We start from the raw sequence: 22,747 nt of genomic DNA on the forward strand, positions 1-22,747 counted from the left end.
AGATATTCATCTAGTCATTCCAAGATGGAAGACAACAAAGACAAGACTTTTATCACCACGTCTAGTTGTATGCCGTGTGTGTAGTATGTTTCTGTTTGTGTGATGGTGTCCCCGATGTCTCCCTGTTCTGTCCTGCAGGACGAGGTGAAGAGGATTGGGGAGACTGGCGTGGAGGAGACCATTCTGGAAGGTCATCTGGGCGTCACCAAGGAGCTGCTGGCCTTCCAGACCCCAGAGAAGAAGTACTACATTGGCTGCGAGAAGGGCGGCGCCAACCTCATCAAGGTTAGTGGGCGCAGACTAGCCCCGCTGTTTGTAGTGGAAACGCCATGGTGACGCGAGCCCTCTGCCAGCTCCAGTGTCACATAGCTCGCAGCACGGAGTGGTGCTCATGCGCCACTGATTGGTTCACTGTTGTATGCCCTCACAACTATGACATCCATGAAGTCAAGTCAAGCTCATTACAACATCCATTACTAATGCTTACAATTGAAACACCTTGAAAATAGTGCATAAAAAGTCTGTTTGTAATCGCAGAAATACAACGTATCTAATCAACTGTCTACATTTTTTGATTATCACAATGTTTGAGTATGAGTAGTTCTTTCTCTATGAAAGGGGATCATCTACATGCTTTGTTGGTCTGATTGATCATTTGTGTAACGGTGTGCACGTCTTTTCCCTCTGCAGGAGCTGATCGACGACTTCATCTTCCCGGCGTCTAACGTGTACCTGCAGTACATGAAGAGTGGCGAGTTCCCCACGGAGCAGGCCATCCCCGTCTGCAGCAGTCCCGCCACCATCAACGCCGGTTTCGAGCTCCTGGTGGCATTAGCCGTGGGCTGCATGCGCAACCTCAAGCAGATCGTCGACACGCTCACGGAAATGTATTACTTAGGTATGGACACACTCTATTTGGATGTAAACACACACTCCGATAACTTTTAGTTACGTGTGGACATGTTTGACAGACATACTGCTTTGACATGCTACTTTGATTTGGACCCAAAACCTACCTAGCTACTGAGAAGCGTATTACTTTGTTATAAGCACCCTTTGAGGGCACGTTAGATCAACTCACTGATCCATAGATGATAGCCAGTGTGTGTTATTTAGTCTTTACCATGCTCAGCAAAACATTTCTGTGAGATGAGTACTATTCGCAAGCATGGTTACCATGAGTGTTAGCTTGTTCAGTGAATGTATATGACTGATATAAAATTGAGCACTGATGCGTATTACAGTGGTAGGAAGGAGTGCAAAACGACACCCAATTACACAACAAGCGCAGAAGTCGGTCAGGCTACTCTGGCAAGTCGGAGCATGTTAGCAGCTCTGAAAATAAATACGGTACCGTTTCTATGAGATGACTGGAAATGTTTACTCCTTTTTCAAAATGGAAGGGAGTTTTTTTTTTTTGTTTGTTTTTTTTATATAAAGCTGGTCCCGGATCAAAGTTATGACTAGGGTAGCTTTTTCCAAAAACAATGTTCATTCATTGCTGAACATCCTTGTGTGTGGTCTCTGTTGTGCAGGTTGCGAGGCACTTACTGAATGGGAGTACTTACCGCCGGTGGGACCGCGGCCCACCAAAGGGTTTGTGGGGCTGAAGAACGCTGGCGCCACATGTTACATGAACTCGGTGATCCAGCAGCTCTACATGATCCCGCCCATCAGGAACGGCATCTTGGCCATCGAGGGAACCGGCAGCGACGTGGACGACGACATGTCCGGCGACGAGAAGCAGGACAACGAGGTACGGCCGCACGGACCGGCCACGTTCGCCACACTCAGACAACCCCACCTTGTCTCTGCCAGTGGTAGCAGTGGTAGCCAATAAAACAACAGCAACTACTGTGGTTGCTGATGACAAATTATATTTTCAGTTGTCATAAGCATTGAAATTTGTGATAAATTGGGCAGGCTTTCTCTTTAGATGTTAGGGTAAGAATCGCAATGACTGTTTTGAGTACATTGTCAATCAGTCCCACTTCTTTGGAGTTTGTTGTGTGCCTGTGATTGTGTGACAGAAGGCTGTACTAGGTATGGCATGAGTGGTTTACAATGAAGGCTGAAAGATGATCAACACACACAGTTGGAACAGGATGAGGAGGTAGCGCATGATTGAACACAGCTGCAGTTCATCTTCTAATAATCGGTGTCACTGGCTAGAGGAACCAGGCAACCTCTGATTGGTGGTGCAGAACTACCTCACAGTTGGTTGAAAACCCAGCTATTGACGCACACAACAACTGATTAATGGTTGTTTAAAATTTGAGTGTTTGATCATAGACGAAACCAAACCTACTCGACAGTCCTTTCCAAACTGTGGTTTTAGTTACTCATTCTTCTGCTGGACATGGTGTTCTAGTATAAGTCTTGGCTCATTTGGGATTGATCTGTAGTGGAAGCTTATAAAGTTTCTTAATAGACATGAAATGAAAGCTGGATGGTTCATTCTCATATGATGGATTTCATTTGATTAAAAAAGATGACTTGCAAGCAATCGAAAAAATCAATTCCACTCCAGTCACTCCAAGGAACCTGATGCACTTGCTGGATGTTATGAGCACAGCAGAAATCAGTGATGGGAACCATGTGTCGAGAGTTTCAACAAAAATGAAGACAACTTGAATACAGCGGTTCTCCAGCCATTGTGTCTGCTTGCTCTTAAAAGTCTCAATGATGATGTTTTCCATCTCGCAGAGCAACGTTGACCCACGGGACGAGGTGTTCAGCTACCACCACCAATTCGACGACAAGCCGTCCCTCAACAAGGCCGAGGACCGGAAGGAGTACAACATCGGCGTGTTGCGCCACCTGCAGGTCATCTTCGGTCACCTGGCTGCCTCACGCCTGCAGTACTACGTGCCCCGAGGGTTCTGGAAGCAGTTCAGGTCAGTCTGGTATTACTGCTTTGAAAACCAATAGCATTGTGGGAAGAACTTGTAGTCAAGTATGAAATCACATAATATCCAGAGTACTGTCTGCCTTGTGGTGATGTATGTGACTGGTGTGTGATTTTGTGTGTCATTGCAGCATGTGATGCTAAATGAAGGGTTGATAGTTTAATAGACTAAACTGCTGTTGAATGGTTGTGATTGCTGCTCTAGCAACACATGTATGTAGCATCACGTGTTGCAGGGTTTCATCACATGTTGCAGGGTTTGTCATCCGTTGGCAGTGAGTTGGTAGCGTGTGTTCCTGAGATCTCCTCTCCCAATGCGTAGGTTATGGGGTGAGCCGGTGAACCTGCGGGAGCAGCACGACGCACTGGAGTTCTTCAACTCGCTGGTGGACAGCCTGGACGAGGCGCTCAAGGCCCTGGGTCACCCGGCCATGCTCAGCAAAGTGCTGGGAGGCTCCTTCGCCGACCAGAAGATCTGCCAGGGCTGTCCTCACAGGTAGACGCCTTCATTTTTATTTTCCTCGGGATCAATGAAGAATCTGTCTGTCTCTGCTCTCTCTCCCTCCCTCCAGTGGCTTTGGAGGAATTTTGATTTTGATTAAGAAGGAAGATTTGCTGAGGTATACTGTCCTAATGGCTGTTTGTGTGTTGTGTGCAGATATGAATGTGAGGAGTCGTTCACAACACTGAATGTAGACATCAGAAACCACCAGAACCTTCTGGACTCGATGGAGCAGTATGTGAAAGGGGATCTGCTGGAGGGTGCCAACGCTTATCACTGTGAGAAGTGTAACAAGAAGGTGAGATCTCCTCAAGGCTCTCGCTGTCCTTACACACCTGCAAACTTATCACCTTTTGGCTACAGTCACCTTTTCTATGTTAACCAGGGTAGTTGAAGTGAATAGGGTTTTGTATGCGGTCACCTTTTTCACTACTCCAGAGTTTGCAGGTCTGCCTTATAGCACAGATTTGCCTTTTTATTTTTATTTATTTTTTTCAACAGCAACGTTTAACAACTGAGTGTGGTTAGTCATTGTGGGAAAATTTTTTATCCATCTATATCATTTTCTCACCCCTTCCTAGAACGTTGTAAAATGAAATTAAACTACTGAGAAGACTGATCATCGGACCGATGAGATCACAGTACACAACTTATGTGTTTGCTAGTGTGAAATGCTACCATATCTCCAATGAATTCAAATGAGTGCGTAGGGGACTAATCGTGCCATGTGTGTGTTTATGTTTACAGGTGGACACGGTGAAGCGTCTACTCATCAAGAAGCTACCACCGGTGCTGGCCATCCAGCTCAAGCGCTTCGACTACGACTGGGAGCGCGAGTGCGCCATCAAGTTCAACGACTACTTCGAGTTCCCGCGCGAGCTGGACATGGAGCCGTACACGGTGGCCGGCGTGGCCAAGCTGGAGGGCTCGTCCGACTCGAGCCCTGAAAGCCAGACGCCACGCGCCGACGACTCCAAGGAGCAGCCGTTGCCGCCCGCCGAGTCGCCACAGCCGCCACCGGACACGCCCCAGCAGCCCCCCGCCGTCACCGACCCGCAGTCCCCCAGCTCGCGCTACCGCCTCGTCGGCGTGCTGGTGCACTCGGGACAGGCCAGCGGCGGTCACTATTACTCGTACGTCATCCACCGGGGCGAGGGGAGCGTAGGCGGAGGTGGGGGCGTGTGCGACGGCGAGCGCAACCGCTGGTACAAGTTCGACGACGGCGAGGTGACCGAGTGCAAGATGGACGACGACGAGGAGATGAAGAACCAGTGCTTCGGCGGCGAGTACATGGGCGAGGTGTTCGACCACATGATGAAGCGCATGTCGTACCGCCGGCAGAAGCGCTGGTGGAACGCCTACATCCTCTTCTACGAGCGCATGGACGCGCCGGACCACGACGGCGGCGAGCTGGTCAAATACATCCAGGAGCTGACGCTGGGCAGCAAGCCCAACCAGATCAAGATGCCCGGTGCCATCGAGTGCAGCGTGCGGAAGCAGAATGTCCAGTTCATGCACAACCGCATGCAGTACAGCCTCGAGTACTTCCAGTTTATGAAGAAGCTCCTGACGTGTAACAGCGTCTACTTGAACCCTCCGCCAGGTAAGTGACCGACTCCCTGCTGTTTTCGCGGCAATGTTTTCCGAACAAAGTTGTGGCTCGCCAAGGCTTTTATCTGATTAAGACGCAGCATTTGACTGATTTAAGTGTACCCCCATGCATCACTTGAAACATTTTAGATCATCAGTCACATTGACACAGAGGTTGACTTTCTTTTCCCCAAATTAAAGTGTTTTTGAGGGACAGAAGCTTCAGCAGTTGGCTGCTATTATTCAGTCAATGCACTCATATTTTGTAATGTTTACCTGCTACAACGTAGAAGGGTACAATAGTTATAAAATCCACTATTGCTGCTTTTCTCAGTTAAATTTGAGTTATGGTTATTGTATTGTCCAAAGCATCTGATTTGGTACCATCTGAAATGGCTAGATGTGCTATTGTAAACTGTAATGCTCTTTCTATTGGGAGTTAATATGTGCCAGTGCTATTAATGTTGATGATTAGGTCAGAATCCTCAGCTCTGGAAGTTGAACTCTAAGGTTGCCAGCCTTTTAAGATAAAAGCACGTGTGTGTGTGTGTGTGTGTGTGTGTGTGTGTGTGTGTGTGTGTGTGAGAGAGAGAGAAAGACATTGAGGGGGAGCGAGAGAGCATACATGTCCTTCACGGCAAATCGTATCCTGTTATTGCGGCCATTTCCAGCAGATGAGGACCTCTTCCGCTGCTCTAATGAAAGCGTTTGATTTCCTCCTGCTCGGCTCAGGGGAATATTAAACATACTGATGATCTTAATGTGGATCTCTCTCTCTCTGTTAGGCACTCAAAAGAAGTGGCTGTCACGCGCATTAAAACCCACCGCTGCAGCTCTTTGGGTTGCAGTCTCATTTCAGTGCACGGTTTTGGGCTCCGACTGCTTATTCCTCCCTAATGATGTTTATTTCGGACTCAATTAGGCCAAGATCATCTTCTGCCTGAAGCGGAGGAGATAGCAATGATCAGCATTCAGCTCGCTGCCAGGTTCCTCTTCAGCACTGGATTCCATACCAAGAAGATAGTGCGAGGCCCAGCCAGTGACTGGTAAGTGTGTGTGTGTGTGTGGGTCAGAGGTTAGTCAGTCTTAGCTAGCGAATGGCTTGAGCTGTTATCAAGCATCCAATACATTTACATACAATATATGTATTCTAGGATATTTCTATTGTGTGTTCAGGATATAATAACTCCTCCCTCGAGGTGGTATAGTCAGTCATTTTAGGCAAGTCCCTCCACTCGGCGGCCATATTGCAATGCTTTTTGGGCACTCATAGGACATCCTATTCAGCAGAAATGCGCGTGCGCAAGGCTTCACGACACCAATTATACTCCAGCAGCGAGTTCACAGCACATGATTGGCTCAATGTATTCACATGTTGACGTTTTGCCGAGGAAGGGGTGGGATATGTGTAGACAACGGCCATATTGGCATTACAAACTAACCCCATGCATTTCTATGGAGGATTTTTTGAGTGCTGTCTCCTCATTAGAAAGTCTCTGGTATAGTTGATGTGAATGGTGTCTGCCAACATGGTATGCAAGGTCCCTATCGATCTGACCACATTACTGGCCAGAAATCCTATACCTGAACCATATCTCTTATGACTAGTTTTTGTGCCTGAGACAGCCCTGTGTTCTGTCCCTGCAGGTATGATGCCCTGTGCATCCTGCTGAGGCACAGTAAGAATGTACGCTACTGGTTTGCACACAACGTCCTCTTCGCCTACCCCAACCGCTTCTCCGAGTACCTGCTGGAGTGCCCCAGCGCAGAGGTGCGTGGGGCCTTTGCCAAGCTCATAGTATTTATTGCGCACTTCTCCCTGCAAGACGGACCATGCCCCTCACCGATTGCCTCTCCAGGACCCTCGAGTCAGGTGAGCCCTGAAGTGGTATGTGGACCTTTCCGGAATCTTATCTTTTTTTATTTAGCTCATGGAGTGTTAGGTAGTCTATTATGCCTTGTCACTAGATTTTAGATGAATAACTGTTTTTGTTAGGTTTTTGTTTTTTTTAGCTCTTTTGTTCCTTTGTATATCTACTTAACAGCTCTGCTTCTTTGTGCCTCGTACTCTTTTGTCTCTGTCTGTCTGTCTGTCTGTCTGTCTGTCTGTCTGTCTGTCTGTCTGTCTCTGTCTGTCTGTCTGTCTGTCTGTCTGTCTGTCTGTCTGTCTGTCTGTCTGTCTGTCTGTCTTTCTTTCTTTCTTTCTTTCTTTCTTTTCTTTCTGTCTCTCAGGCCTGTGATAACCTGAGCCTAAGTGACCACCTGTTGCGTGCCGTTCTCAACCTGCTCCGGAGAGAGGTGTCCGAGCACGGCCGTCACCTGCAGCAGTACTTCAACCTGTTCGTCATGTACGCCAACTTGGGTAAGCACCCTTCACCTGTCCACAACACCTGTTCCACTGGCCTCGTTTACCCCCGTCCCCCACCCCCCCAGGCTCTTACTCTGACCCGTTTCCTGTTTGTCTGCGTCAACCAAAGTCTGTCTCTGTTTGCAATGGTTTGTTGTTTAGACTGTTGTTGACTTAGATCCGATCGTATTGTTCTGGAAACTAAATACACCGTTTGTGTTTGCAGGCCTTGCAGAGAAGACCCAGCTGTTGAAGCTTGGTGTGCCAGCCACCTTCATGCTGGTAGCTCTGGATGAGGGTCCAGGCCCCCCCATTAAGTACCAGTACGCTGAGCTGGGCAAGCTCTTCACTGTGGTATCGCAGCTGGTGCGCTGCTGCGACGTGGCCTCCCGCATGCAGTCTTCTATTAATGGTGAGTGTGTGTGTGTGTGTGTGTCTCTGTCTCTGTCTCTGTCTCTGTCTCTGTCTCTCTCTCCCTCTCCCTCTCCCTCTCCCTCTCCCTCTCCCCTCCCTCTCTCTCTCTCTCTCTCTCTCTCTCTCTCTCTCTCTCTCTCTCTCTCTCTCTCTCTCTCTCTCTCTCTCTCTCTCTCTCTCTCTCGCTCGCTCTCTCTCTCGCTCTCTGCGCCCTACTGATTTTATCTAATGCAGTATTTTCCTGCCCGATGAAGATACACATCCTTGCTCAGGATCTAGTGACTGACTCACAAGCCATCTTCAGGCAAACATGCCGTGTGGGCAGAGCCTGGAGCTGAGGGCACCTAGTCAACCATGTGTCATATTCTAACCATTTAGCATCCTCTAATAACGCAGCACATTTTATACCTATAAAATATAAAATTCAATCAGCTGTTGTTGATTGCCATGATCTAGCCATGAAGTTGCATAATAACTCCTATATGGCTCTGATCACACTTTAAAAACAATTTCTACTGACTAGATTCTGAAAATGTGGAAATTTACAGGGTGAAATGACTGTCTGTGTATGAGACCGTATGAGATGGACTTAGGGGACTTTGCTTCCTGTCTCCCTCCAGGTAACCCTCCCCTGCCGAACCCGTACGGCGACCCCAACCTGACAGCACCCATCATGCCCCTGCAGCAGCTGGTGGCAGAGATCCTCTTTGTGCGCACCAGTTACGTGAAGAAGATCATTGAGGACTGCAGCAACTCGGAGGAGACCATCAAGCTGCTGCGCTTCTGCTGCTGGGAGAACCCACAGTTCTCCTCCACCGTGCTCAGCGAGCTGCTCTGGCAGGTCAGCAAACACGCATATACACACACACACACACACATGCAGACACACACACACCGTTACACACACAGCGTTCGTGCTCACTCTCTTACACGGCGTTATTGTTCACTCTCTGTTGGAGATGTTATGGGTGGGATGTTGAATGTGTGGATCCTCTTGACAGTCAGTTATAATTGAGGTAGCCAAAACAGAACTCATCTGAAAATCACAAAGAAGATTTCAAAAGCTAGCCATACCCAGTCAGCCATTAAAGATACAGAGATTGCTGTTTTCCATAATTAACACATCAAGTTCTTGACTGGGCACTTTGAAAGTTTGTTGACTGCAGGAACTGCTTTGCATCAAAGCCTGGCTATGCTTGGCTAGCCTCTAGCATTGGGAATTACTCTAGACTTTTTTATGGGATTTTCTGTCCATTTAAACACATGATTAATATATGAAATTATAGTATATTGAATTACAATGCTGTTTTTGTTTGACAAATGTTGATGTGCTGTCTTGCTATAGGTGGCATACTCCTACACCTATGAGCTTAGGCCTTACCTGGACCTGCTGTTGCAGATCCTTCTTATTGAGGATTCCTGGCAGACCCATAGGTAACTTTTCTCAACTTTATCGACATAATCAATTTTACTATTTATTTTTTTCCCTTTTAAAGACCTTTCATTGCCTGTGTATTGTAATGTAATCTGATTCCATCCTCCTGTATCTGCCAGAATTCACAATGTGTTGAAGGGGATTCCTGATGACCGGGATGGGCTCTTCGACACCATCCAACGCTCCAAGAACCACTACCAGAAGAGGGCCTACCAGTGCATCAAATGCATGGTGGCGCTGTTCAGCAACTGCTCTGTGGCCTATCAGATCCTGCAGGTACTTGCAATGAATACAGAATGTTTTCATGGCTTTCTGCATTTACCCCTGATATTTGATATCTTAAAGCAGCCATGTTGTTGTTGTTTTAGCAACTTCACAACAAATATATTTAATATATATACATTTACCACTGTTGAAAAAGTCTTAGCATTTTTCATATTGAGAAGCTTGTCGTTCGGTTGGTTGTTGTTGGTAGTACAAGATTAATAATACATTTTAGGTTAATATTGGTTGGTATTGGGTTCCAATGATCCAGTAATGGTGGTCATCCTTTGGAACACTTTGTATAACTTTATTACATCTAAACCCTACTCCCCTATCACATCCTAAATTGTACATACCTACACATCCTGAATCGTAGCGTTGGGTTTCTGTGAGAGTCGTAGGCCCATAACGTGTTCCCTGCTCTCTCCAGAGTAACGGCGACCTGAAGAGGAAGTGGACATGGGCAGTGGAGTGGCTCGGCGACGAGCTGGAGCGCCGGCCGTACACGGGCAATGCCCAGTACACCTACAACAACTGGTCCCCGCCCGTCCAGAGCAACGAAACCTCCAACGGCTACTTCCTGGAGCGCTCACACAGTGCCCGCATGACCCTGGCCAAGGCTTGCGAACTTTGCCCCGAGGAGGTAGGTCCAGGGCAGTAGCTGCGCCCCCTAGTGTCCCCAGCATGCACGGCAACGCCAGCATGCCTTAATACAGTATATAACACTGCAGAGCTGTGCTAGTGGCAAGGCTTCAGAGATACAGTACCACATGTCTTAGATGTCTCTGTATGTAGTCATTAAGTTTTACAGGTATCGCAAGTGAATAGGTTGTTATTTGCTGCTTTAGTTTGCCTTGTTTATTACATTGTGCACATTGTTTAGTATTACATTTTAATAGGTAACAAAAATAGTAGTCAAGATATTTTGTCATTTTTGGAATTCATGCTTAATTGTGCCTGACGTATCCTGTAGTGTTTGGATTTGACACTTTGAAATAATTAGCATCAAGGGGAATCATTTGGCATTGATTGACATGTTTCATTGGGTGGATTTGGCTGTGAGTTGAAGCTTCTTTAAGACCATAGAACAGCATTTTGATTGTAATAATCATGTAGGGTAATCTGACTGCTGAATAACTGCTCTGTGCTTAACTATAGGTTAGGGCTTTGAGTTTTCGACTGTTTTGTTTTGAACATTTTGTACCCCTAATCATATAGTATAATGTTTTAAGCCCACTCAACAGAACCAATACTTTAATTTTTATAATAAGTCTATCCCCATATTTTTCCAAATGATTTTCCCTTACTTATTTAGTCCAATCTAAAGGAATAATGTAAAATGTAATATTGTAAATGTACTAATTTCTTTTATGTAAGGATCGTTCTTTCTTAATTTGACCATAGCTGGCCATGCAGTGCTTGAAATGTGAAATGTTAAGAATCAAAGTTAAAATTTAGCCATTCTTAAACAGCGTAATCCTTTTGGCACTTGTTTTTTACCTCAGTATGCATTGTTAATTGCCATTTCAAAACTAGTGCCACTTAACGAAGCACGAGGCTGTGTCGGAGGAGGACGCTGCCGGAAGCCGTCCTCACCTCAGCAGCTTATGCCAGGGGAGGTCGCAGTCCAACCGCAGCACACTGTAAGACTCGCACCTCCCCCCCCTCTCCCACCCCCCACCCCAACCCCCACCCCAACCCCACCCCACTTCGCACCCACTACCGCCATCTGCGTTATTCATTTGTTTACTTTCTATTGATTTGATTTTATTTTTTTTTTCTTCTGTTTTTGTTAAAAAAAAAAAAAAAAAACTAAATGTTCACAGAGCGTGACCTCACACCGTCCCATTCCTCTGCCATTCCTCCACTTGACCTGAACCCCACCCCACTACCTTTTGAAAGAAACATTTATTTCAATTCTGATTTTTTTAACATTTTTTTTAAAAGATTTTTCAAATCTTTTTTTATCTATCGTCTTCATCTCAGTGTCTTCTTAACCAACACCTGCTTCTCTTCCTTCCCCAACCTCGGCTCAAAGACTAAATGACTAAAAGAAATGCGATCGAAAACTCTAAGCCTTGGCTATAGTGTGCAGAATCTATTTCTCTTGATTGTGTTCGTGTGTCAAATGTTTGTCTACCGTGATGTGGTTGTCTTGAGAAAGTAGGGTTGTTAGTGTTCGATTTATCTAGACTGTGGCCATGTATTGAGATCTTTTGAGTTCTAGAGTTTTCCCTTGCTAAACCACACAGTGAGAATGTAACATGCTACTGTATGTAATATTGACCGCTATAAATCTCTAAAGGGTAGATATTGCTCACTGTGACTAATAGCTGTGGAACAAGACCTCAAATGTTACACAAGCTCAGGAGTCATTTAGTTTCACTGAGAAGCAACAGTTTATTTATGTGTTGAGCCCCATAGCCTTGTTGAAGCTTGCCAGTACTCAATTCTCAGTGTGCCGTCTGTGTTTTTCTGTGGACATGCGTGGTGTTGAACTGTTTCCATTTATGTCTCGTGTCCATGTCTCTGTGCTAATCGGGGATTAAATGAACACAAACACATCATCAGTCTGCTGTCAATCACATTGAAGACCTACTCACTTCACTGGCTTTGAACACTAGTTTGATTAAAAGTGCCTATTACCTGCGCTTGGTTTAGAGACGGGCCCCAATTTCCTTAGTGTTCCATTAATGATCGCAGACTGCAGCACGTCACATAGTTCTTGACATCTGCAGTGGTTGAGCTAGCGACTCATGCGTGTGCACGCGAGTGCTGCTCATTAAATGAAGACTCACACGCTGTGCTAGTGAACACTGGGGGGGGGGGGGGGGGGGCTCGTGGGTGGCTTCTCCACCCACGAGCATAATTAGCGGGCCTCAGCACTCCACTTTGATTGTCACATTCATGAATTAAGAGCGCCACACAATTCTTTTTGAGATCAGGGTTTAATTCTACTTAAAGGGGGGGAAAGTGAAAACTGCATTTAGATTTGTAATGTATTTGAGATCATCACTGACTGTGTATAAAGTTTGTACGTTTTTCTGAGGATGTTTTTGTTTTGTTTTCTTTCCCTCTTCTACCTGTCTGTGTGTCCTCAGGAGCCGGACGACCAGGAAGCCCCTGATGATCAGGACTCCTCTCCCCCAGAGGACACCTCCCTGTATCCTCACTCTCCAGGGACCCAGTTTCAGCAGGTAGCCCCCCCGCACTCACACTCACACCCACACCCTGCTTGTCTGCTGAGAAATGTACATTGACGCAAAGGCAGATCCTCCATATGCTACTGGTAACGCAAACTAATTTGATCTGTTTGCACACAACAATTAATGCATGGATATGTAGTGAAATCTGCGTTGGAGGAATTAATATAGAGACTACACACACAATAATCACATTAGACTTGCTGTAGGTAAAAGTGCACAAAAAGGTCATTATTAGTCTTTGTGTAGATATGGTATATCTAGTTGTATATAAAACTTGAATATATAATTATAGTGTGCATAACATATCAGTTCCATATAAAAGTATAGTGTGCATAGTGTACCAGTTCTATGTAAAAGTATACAAACAGTTATACATAAGTAGTTGTGTATAAATTGTACATAAGAAATTCTAAATGAAAGTGTCTGTAATGGTACATTTGGGATGGTATGTGCTGACGTCCGATGTGTTTGTGTGTAGCAGCAGAACAACCACCCCCATGGGCAGCCCTACACGGGCCCGGCAGCGCAGCATATGAACAACCCCCAGCGCCCGGGCCCACGAGCACAAGAGAACTGGGAGCCCACTGAGGAGGTGCCTCCGGCCCAGACCTCTACCACCACCCACCACAACCACCACCACCACCACCACCACCACCACCACCAAGGAGTAGTCGCGCCTGCAACAGCGCCAGCTCGTCCGCCGTTGGCGCACCTCGCCCTTAAAAGCCTGTGCGCTCCACCCTCCTGCCCCTCTCTCCCGTCCTGCTCGCTCTCTCTCTCTCTCTCTCTCTCTCTCTCTCTCTCTCTCTCTCTCTCTCTCTCTCTCTCCCCTTCCCCTGCCTGAGAGGAGGACCGGTCTGGGGGCCCCAACCTCCACCCCATCCCAACCAACCCCCCCTGCCTGCCCACACCTCTCCACTCCAGGCCCCACTGTATCCAGAATTCAGCTTCCCCCCCCCCCCCCCCCCCCCCCCCCCTTTTTGTTTTGTTTTTGTTTCATATTTTGTTTTTGTACCAGACCTGGAGTGGAGGGTCCTATTCACCATATGCCCTGCAGTGTGACTCTTGACATATAACCCGCCTGCAGTGGATAGTCAGCCTGCAGTGGATAGTGCGTAGCGTCGTACATAAAAAAAACAAAACATACAAAAACACACAAACAAACAAACAAACAAAAAAGAGATACATAAAACGGGCCTGAGGCGCTTTTGTCAATTTGACAGTGTACATAGTATGTTAATGTTTTGACTGTTCAAAAATAATAAAACAAAAAGAAAAAAAACTGCGCGACAAGTGTCAGTTTGCTGTTGGGGGCGACTTGCAAATCTACGAGAGAGAAAAACGACAATAAAAACAAACACAAAACAATAAAAAAAATACAAAAAAGGGGGAAAAAAACACAAAAAAACAGCACCAACTTTTGTTTTATCACCTGTGCTCAGAAGTGAAGTTTGGTCTGGTTTGCCTGATAACGGCAGTGTGGGAAGTCACTGAGGTGAACATAGCTCTGGGGATCCTGGTGTTGGCGCTAGTGAGAGAACCCTTAGAAGTGGTGAACACTTTTACCGTCTTTTTTTTTCTTCTCCCTTTTTTTTTTTTTTTCTTGGTTGATGTGACAACAGTGGTGATATTGTTTCCAGAACTTTCATTGCCTTTTTTTTTTTTTTTTTTTTTTTTTTTCTTTTCTGCTATTCAAGACCTTTTTGAAAGCTCTAGTTAATATGCTGTAACATTTAGCATGGCTTCACACCAGACTAGTGTAGCCAAATGGGAAAGAATATGGTGATTCATGACAGCTGTAATCCTTAATCCAGAGCTCTTCTTACAAGCCGCCTTTTTTTGGTTTTCTTTACTGCTCTTTATAATTTCATTTTCCTCTTGAGACATTGACTGCTATTAATTTTGAACCAATGTAAGAATAAGTGGCTTTTCAATTGCACATATAATCCTCGCTCACTCATTCAACAGTCCTGTTTTTTTTTTTTTTTCTCCCCTGTGATGGGTTAAAAGCGCTTAGTTTTGGACAATAGGAATTACAAACTAATATAAAGATGGAGGAAAAAAATGTATATGCAACGAATTTGCTATGCCAGGATGCGGGAAGCATAACAGACTGTGCTTGGGTGGCCTGTTTGACTTTCCTGAGTGGACCTAGTGTTGGACAGACACTGAAGCAAAGCTCCTGGTGGATAAAGAGATAGCATGGGTTTGGTGGGGGGTACAACAGAAGTGGCCCCCCACCACCCATTCACTCTGCCCATTCTACTGGAACGAACGCAGGCTTATTATTTTCGGACTCTTCATCCAAGGGGATCGGACACGAAAGCAGGGTTGTATCATAAGATAACTGCTGGTTAGTCATGTTGCAACTTGAGCTAAAGTTAATCTTCTTTAGGAGGTAAAAAGGTAACCATCAGTAAATACTGTATTTAATTGGTAACTTGAATGCGTGTTTTTTTTTTTTTCTCTCTTCCTCTGTCTAAAAAAATACCAAATACTCCTGCAAATGAACATATTCTGCCCACCATATAATATTTAAATACTTTGCTGTTTTATTTTATAGAATTTATTTTGTTGTATTTCACTAAAAATAGAATTTGATTTAAGAGGAACATTTTTTGTCCTTGTGTTATTTTTAAAGGAGATATTGACTGTACAGAGTTCTTCGCCCTGTTTTTTGCCGACTTTTGTTTTGGCCATGGTGTGACGTTGAATTCTGGAGCTACAGTCGCGATGTGAACTTTCACTTTGTGAGGTTTTTTTGTGCACAGAAATATTACAAAACAAAAAAAACAACAAAAAAAGCATTGCGCCCTTCAAGAATAAAGAAAACGGAATCTTGACACTGTTAACTGTCTCGTTTTATTTATGAATCTTTGTAAATATGTGGTGCACATCAAAATAACAATAAAAATAACAAAATAATGTTCTTTTGTGGATTATCTAGAGAAGACATTTTAATAATTAAAGCAAGCTGATACGTGGACTAGAGTGTCATGAGAGAACTCTACGAAAGAATTTTTTGGGGTTAAAATTGAAGGTGCAATATGTAGTAATTTGATGTGAATTAAATTTGAATTAAAATGTCTGCAGACATAATGTGACTAAAAGGCTTGTCACAGGACATTTTCCAGTGTCTTGATTCTTTTGTTTCAAGTTTGTATTTTCTAGTTTTCTCTCATTTTTTACATTTTATAGCTCCAAATTCGCATGAAATTGAAATGAAAAACTTGAAACATTCATTTTCAGTACTATTTTGTTTATTTTTTTCAGAATAACAGTCGTAGTTAAACAAAATGTGTTAACGAGAGAAGATATTACATATTGCACCTTAAAAGCTTCATTTTGTCAGCTTATATTATTGGTGCAGGATTTTCTTTACCATTTTGTGTATGAAGTCAAACCTCTAAGCTGCACTCTTTTTGTCAGTGCGGTGTTCTTTACTATTCTATTAATAGTCAACCCACCCGGTAGATTACACTACAGCCTTTTACCCTGCATAAACCTGAACACAATGAAATGAATGAGTGTCACACAACTTGGTTGTTGTTTTTTTCAGGAGCACTTCCATGCGCAGTCTTCTTTGTTGTGGCCTCCAACCAATAATGTAGATAGTCAATGCTTTAATATTCAAAAAGTACCTTGTACACGGAGTGCATTCATGGGATTGGCATGTGTTTACATGGAAACATGTCCTGTCTGATGTTTGTGTGAGTGTGTTTATTAATTTCAATTAATGCCAGCTTTGGTAGTTGTTTGTAAGGACTTTCCCCACATCACTTTTTCATTTTATGTATATATTTCTTTTCCCAGTCAACTCACAATATACAAGTCTGATTTCCTAATTTTCCACACACTAAGCCATTGCTGTGAATGGAGACCTATTCTTGACTCTGCTTGCCAGTTTATCTTATCTGAGATTCTGATGTGTTGCATTACATAACTAATTCTGGGACAAGTGGTTTCTTTTTCACCATCAAATAACTGGGGAGAACCAAAGGGGCTTATCTTGACATCACAGACTCAAGGGATTTTTTTTTTACTGCTTTGTTGCAATATCAGGTTAAGACTTTAAGGCTCAGTTGGAGCCAGGGCCCACACCCATCAGAAGCAGCTGACTGAACCGACAGAATATCTCTATGACACTTTTTTGGTGATCACAACTGTATTGGTTGTCTTAACACTTTTTCTCTCTGGTCTTCAGTAGTGGGCTGGGATATTGAGTGGAGTCTGAGCAGGTGCTAAAAGTTATTTCGAAGAGGCTTTTTAAAAACCAAGTGTCACTGTTTATAGCATTTTCAAATAATTAGCACGCTCAAATCAATTATTCTTTCAGTTGAAACCGAATGATCTGTCCATGCATGGCAGCATATTTAAACTTGTCTAAGGAAACCTGTCAATAGCTGGGGCCTCGTCTATCATGATTCAGCCTCCGTCAGGTAAACATACAAAGAGAAGTGTGGAAAATATGACTACAGGCTAATCTCAAATGTAAACCACACATTCAGGTGCTGCCACAGGGCTCATACTGCACTCCCCCATTTCGCTGAAGGCAGAACAAATCAAAAGCCAACTCATATGGATGGAAATGTACATGATGTTGGCATACAAATGCCAGCGTATTGTAACAATGTAGTTGGTATTGACCACATGTATCTATTATGTGTGATGAACAGTTCACGAAATTCCTTGGCCCATTTGAAACAGTATGGGCAGTGGAAAAGCAAGGACTTTTTGGATTTTTTCACAGAAATTCTAAAAGATCTAAGAATCCTGGGACTGTGGTTCATCACCTGTTTGGTCACCATAACTGCTTTGGCAAATAAGTACAAACTGGACCCAAGTGTACAAAAGCATGCCCAAGTACAAAACACTGAACAAAATCACTCAGCCTGATATTTTAACCTTGTAAGTTCAAAAGGTATTCTTAAGGAATATGAACCCTAGTGGCCCTAGGGCACATGAGAATGCCCAATTCAATTTTTGGTTCAGTTCAGATTAAATAAGATTTTAACCCAAATCTCCATTTTTGTTATTTCTTTTCCTGAGTTCATGCTTTGAAACAGACATTTTAAGAATTTGTTTTGAACATCTATTTTTAAGTTAGTATAGTAGTGACAGTTGGACCTCAATTTCTACCTCAGGTCTGATTGCAACTAACAATCGTCAGTGTATTAACCTGTTAATTTTGCACTGCAGAACTGCAGTCAGTCAGTCGTCCAAAGCATGTTCCCAAACGCGTTGCTGTGTCCACACCAGACATTTAGTTAATCATGGAGTAAGTAAAACTGAAAATCTAAATAGATCAAGTTTAAGAAGCTGCTTTTAACACATTTACCGAGAAGAAAAAAAAAAAGAAAGGCACAAACCAACTATTACAATATTTGTTTGTTAACTTATGGTTGGTTGGTCATAATATCTACTAATCAATAGTTTTCCAATACATGTAACCCAACAAGTACTGGTGCCCCTGGACACCCATTTACACAAATATCACTCAGTTTAACACTGGGCAGGTGTATGAGCAGTTTTAAAAAATGACTCCAATATTACAAAAGACATCCAATGACCCTCACCACCATTTCAGAATCCCAAGAAACACTCTGAACAGCTGAAAATTTCTTGGGACATATTTTTATTAAGAAGACACAAATTAGTTCTCTTTGTCCTGGACAGTCTTTGTTCCACGCAGTCTGCCAGTACGACGGGCAGCGATGAGACCGACCTTGCGTCCAGCGGGTGCGTCCCTCCTGATGGTGGAGGGTTTGCCAATATGCTGATGGTTACCACCACCGAAGGGATGCTCAACAGGCTGCAGAGAGAGAGGATGCCAGGTTAGTACAGGTCCCATTCAAAAATACTTCATCGGGCAAGTACAATCAGGAAAGCAGTTTGCATACGGTTACACTCAGTTCAATCTCCTCAATGTACTAAAAATAACTTAATTTCTCAGAACAAAACAATATCTAACAAAACAGGAGGATGGGTCTCCGTACAATGTCATCACAAGCAATGAATACTAAAGAATTCTCAAATCTGATGTTTCAGACAGGTTAATCGGGATCCAGCCAAGGAGCCAAACATAATTAACAGCTACTGAGGTAATGACACTTCATGCTCAGATAATCATATGGTTAGTAAGCTGGTTGTACATTACTAAATTCAACATGCATGCAATCCAAAGCATTTCAATCCTTCAATACAATTCTTAACTCAAAGAATTATCTCCGTAGAACTTCCAAGCTGGTAACCAATGTGCTACATGTGTGACTTAACCCAGCTGATATATGTTGGTTGAACAGCTCAGAAAATAAAAACATGTTCATCTTCTAGGGGGGAAAAAAATTCTGTAAAAACTGAATGAGGTATCCTCGCTAATAACGCAAATTAAATGGATGCTGTGACTTACGTTCATGGCCACACCACGGACACGAGGCCAGCAGTTTCTCTTGGCCTTGTATTTGTGGTAAGCGCGACCGGCCTTCAGGATGGGCTTGTCAATACGACCACCACCAGCAACAACACCTTCAGAGAACACACACACACACACACACACAATGATTAACAGAGAGAATTATTCCTGTTTATTAAAGTAGCGCAGATATAGATGACTGGTATAATTAGGTGACTCTTTACATTGTGCCCAACACCCATTCTAAAGTCATTGCAAATTACAGCATCTTGGGGCTTATTGCTTAACTATTACATAGGACAATCATACATTGTAAAATGTCTTCACATCAGGAATTCCAGCATGCTGCAGGACCAAATGAACAGTGTGCTCACCAACAACAGCTCTGTTGGCAGAGCCAATGACCTTCTTGGATCCAGAGGGAAGCTTGACTCTGGTCTTCTTGGTCTCAGGGTTGTGGGAGATGACCGTGGCGTAGTTTCCAGACGCACGGGCCAGCTTGCCCCGGTCACCCGGCTTCTCCTCCAGGCAGCAGACGATGGTACCCTCAGGCATGCCTCCAACGGGCAGCACGTTGCCAATGTTCAGCTGGGCTGATGGGTCAAACATAGTATTCAATAGGTCAGTCTCACCAGCCACACCTTCAGTGTGAAAGTGGACAAATGCCTAATAAGCACCTTTAAAGAAAGGCGTACAGTATGATAATTCCCTTTATGAATAACAAAAAAAATTCCTTCTGAACACACTGCTTCACCGATTCCTCAGACTCTTCTCTGGCCTGCATACCGTGTAAAGGCTCTTCAATGAAACATGCCAGTATTCCAACTCCGTGTTCCCCTCAAATTATTAGCATAATAAAATCAAGCCTTCCACCTCACATCCAAAACAAGCTTTACACATCACTGTCAAGTTGATCTTTAGCATTGATTGATTCAGCCAAACCGATATCTACCCAGTTACCCAGTACTGAAGTGGACATGAGTGGCCAGTTTCCCATAGCTGGATTAAGCCTGGTCCAACAAGTCATCACTTTTCCATTTAAGTTGTGTTATGGTCTAGGACTAGGCTTACTCAGCCCTTTAACCAGCATTTCAGTTCATATGTCAGTACTGCATCCTGCAAACGAGAAAAGAAGGATCTCTAGTTGAATTCACGCATTTGCCCTTACCCTTCTTGCCACAGTAGATGAACTGGCCTGTGTGGATTCCTTCAGCTGCGATAAACAGCTCAGTCCTCTTCTTGAACCTGTATGGATCACGGAATGTCACCTTGGCCAGGGGAGCGCCACGGCCAGGGTCATGAATGATGTCCTGCAGAGCAAAGAGAAAGCAGCCACGTCAAAACACAACCAACAGTTTACAATTGTAAGATGGATCAATCCAGGCACTCCAAATACTGTGACAGCGAGGAAGGGATACGCATCATTTTAAAGAGCCTTTATTGTAACTGGCTACTTTATACTAAAAAGCCAATATGTTTCAACATAAAGCAGAGGTCTTCATCAAGGTTCAACAGTTTGCCATAGTTTTAACACATGACCACCTCAGCACTCAGGAACCCACCTTCACGATTCCCTTGATGTAGCCATGGCGTTCGGCGAAGTCAATGTGCCGGAGTTTGGCTGGTCCTTTCCTGTGCTGGACATGGGCTTTGAAGACGGAGCCCGCACCTTTTCTCTGACCCCTAATCACACGTCCCATTTTGGCCTTTGAGAGGAAAACACAACTGTTACAATCAGACCCAGTGAAGACTGAACAGCTTAATCACGTCAATGAATACACAACCATTGCCACTCTATAGTATGCATTAACACCTGATCGGGAACCTGCGTATATTAATGACATGACCTGAGAGATGTAACGTTACGGAGTACCGCAAGACCGGTCAGATTATACTGCGGAGTTGCATACAGCAATCACAAGCACGACACAAGAACACATTTCTTGCCCGTCGGTGTATACATACAGCTAGCCGTCGATTAGCTAACTACACTAGCTACACATAGCCTAGCCCGAGTTTTAATGATACAAAGAATAAGTCCCAGAACCATAAACGTACATAAAAGGTACTACTAGGCGACTGTGTTTTTGACAATGCTGACTCTGCTAACAGCTTCTGTACATTTGGCAAGCTGTAAATGTGTGGAAGGTGCCGCTAACTAAGCGTACAACGAAGACACGTCTGAATCATGTCTCTCGTTTGGAGCATTGGCCAAACATATGTCTTTTATATGTACAAATGGGTCATTCGATGAAAAAAACATAAATGCCTACATACTTTAACGTTATTACAACACGTTAGACTGCTAATAACGTTTGGATGGGCAATTTATAATGAAGATTTTAAGTAGATTGACTTGAGAAAAAGAAAAATCATTCTCCTACCTAAACTCCGTTGACGGAAAGAGGAAGTGTAAGAGGGGGTTACAGAATTTCTTCCGGAGAATTATAGGGTGGGCAAACGGAAGTTTTCAAACAAAAGTCCTTCTTGATGAAAACGGAATTTCTTTTTCTATCTTAAAATATGTTTTAAAAATATACGTTGTAATCTATTTACGAGTCTTACAATATTTTGTGAAGAATAAAACCTGCTCTCTGAAGAATGTCGCCTATATCACTCTGAAAAGAAGTCAACTGAAATTGTGTTGAACTCTTTTTTTAGCCTAGGCAAGGATAGGCCGACAAGATTCTTATAGTCCAGTTGACAGAAAGGTACCTGAAGCCCTAAAAGTGATAGCGGAATTTTCTGATGCTTCTGGACTGTCCCTACATTTAAAGAAATGCGAAATCATGCCTATACACAGTTATAAGCTACACGAAAGTTATAATAATATACCAATTAAAAATGAGGTTAAATATCTAGGCATAAATATTACCAGAAATGTTACAGATAGGGAAAAACTTAACATAAAACACAGTTCTACAAAAAAATAAAATAATTGTAAATAGTTGGGTACAGAGAAATATATCAATCTTTGGGAGAATTTTATTAACAAAAATGGAAGGAATATCTAGACTAATATACCCAGCTTATTCCATAGCTATTCCAGAGAAATATACCAAGGCAATAAATCAGTAATTTTATTTGGAATAACAAAAATCATTTAATAAGAAAGGGAGATTTAGTGAAACCAGTTGAAGATGGTGGAATGAATGTAATTGATTTTGAAGTGATGAATGGTACTATTAAGTTGAGATGGCTACAAAATTTCTTACAAAATGAACAGTGCATTTGGTTTAGTTTACCTGTTCATTTTTTTAACGAAGTAGGAGGGATACAGTTTTTTCTAACATGTGACTTTAACCCAGTTAAATTACCATTTAAGCTATCTAATTTTCATTACTATACTGGAAATTGATTTACAAGCATAACTTCACCCCACACACAGCTATTGTATGGAACAATAGGTACATTTTACATAAGGGAAAATCTTTCTTTTATAAGGAGTGGATGGAGAAAGGGGTTTGGGCTATTGCCCAGAGAGGGAAATGTTTTATCTCACTCTGAGTTTAAATCTAAATTCAATTTGGAATGTTCCTTTAAGCTATACTCTGTAGTCATCAAAGCCATTCCTTTAGCAGTAAAAAACATGTTCAAGGGTATGTTACAGTATTCGTCAGTAATTCCTGTTTATTCTCATCTAACAATTAACAATTATAATTTTATGGA

The 22,747-nt window shown here is 43.4% G+C and overlaps 2 protein-coding genes across 2 annotated transcripts in view; one reads left to right on the top strand and one right to left on the bottom strand.

Annotated features, from left to right (window-relative positions):
- usp9 (ubiquitin specific peptidase 9) overlaps nt 1-15,509 on the top strand; it is a 50,546-nt gene extending 35,037 nt beyond the window's left edge. The window contains 19 exon segments of the mRNA XM_042068343.1: nt 139-285; nt 691-898; nt 1,536-1,756; nt 2,707-2,897; nt 3,231-3,404; nt 3,567-3,708; nt 4,158-5,013; nt 5,923-6,046; nt 6,648-6,873; nt 7,233-7,362; nt 7,574-7,759; nt 8,382-8,602; nt 9,107-9,195; nt 9,316-9,472; nt 9,891-10,103; nt 10,997-11,036; nt 11,039-11,103; nt 12,562-12,657; nt 13,148-15,509. Coding sequence (XP_041924277.1) covers nt 139-285; nt 691-898; nt 1,536-1,756; nt 2,707-2,897; nt 3,231-3,404; nt 3,567-3,708; nt 4,158-5,013; nt 5,923-6,046; nt 6,648-6,873; nt 7,233-7,362; nt 7,574-7,759; nt 8,382-8,602; nt 9,107-9,195; nt 9,316-9,472; nt 9,891-10,103; nt 10,997-11,036; nt 11,039-11,103; nt 12,562-12,657; nt 13,148-13,510 — 3,849 coding nt within the window. The 3' untranslated portion in view covers nt 13,511-15,509.
- Nucleotides 15,510-18,289: 2,780 nt separating this feature from the next.
- Nucleotides 18,290-21,486, bottom strand: rpl8 (ribosomal protein L8). The gene is made up of 6 exons (XM_042081520.1): nt 21,463-21,486; nt 20,641-20,784; nt 20,247-20,388; nt 19,453-19,671; nt 19,076-19,191; nt 18,290-18,478 (listed from the first exon to the last, which is right to left on the bottom strand). The coding sequence occupies exons 2-6, from the start codon at nt 20,776-20,778 to the stop codon at nt 18,320-18,322; spliced, it is 774 nt and encodes a 257-aa protein (XP_041937454.1). The 5' UTR covers nt 20,779-20,784; nt 21,463-21,486; the 3' UTR covers nt 18,290-18,319.
- Nucleotides 21,487-22,747: the final 1,261 nt, after the last annotated feature.

Source organism: Alosa sapidissima, chromosome 2, assembly GCF_018492685.1.
Source record: "Alosa sapidissima isolate fAloSap1 chromosome 2, fAloSap1.pri, whole genome shotgun sequence".
Classification (NCBI taxonomy): Eukaryota; Metazoa; Chordata; class Actinopteri; order Clupeiformes; family Clupeidae; genus Alosa; species Alosa sapidissima.

Bases quoted from the DNA above. Each gene is read 5' to 3' on its own strand.
- rpl8 (XM_042081520.1), bottom strand. From the start codon at position 20,778: ATGGGACGTGTGATTAGGGGTCAGAGAAAAGGTGCGGGCTCCGTCTTC. The intron at 19,672-20,246 runs GTAAGGGCAAAT...TTGACCCATCAG, and splicing joins CATCTACTGTGGCAAGAAGG to CCCAGCTGAACATTGGCAAC. The intron at 18,479-19,075 runs GTAAGTCACAGC...CTCTCTCTGCAG, and splicing joins TCCGTGGTGTGGCCATGAAC to CCTGTTGAGCATCCCTTCGG.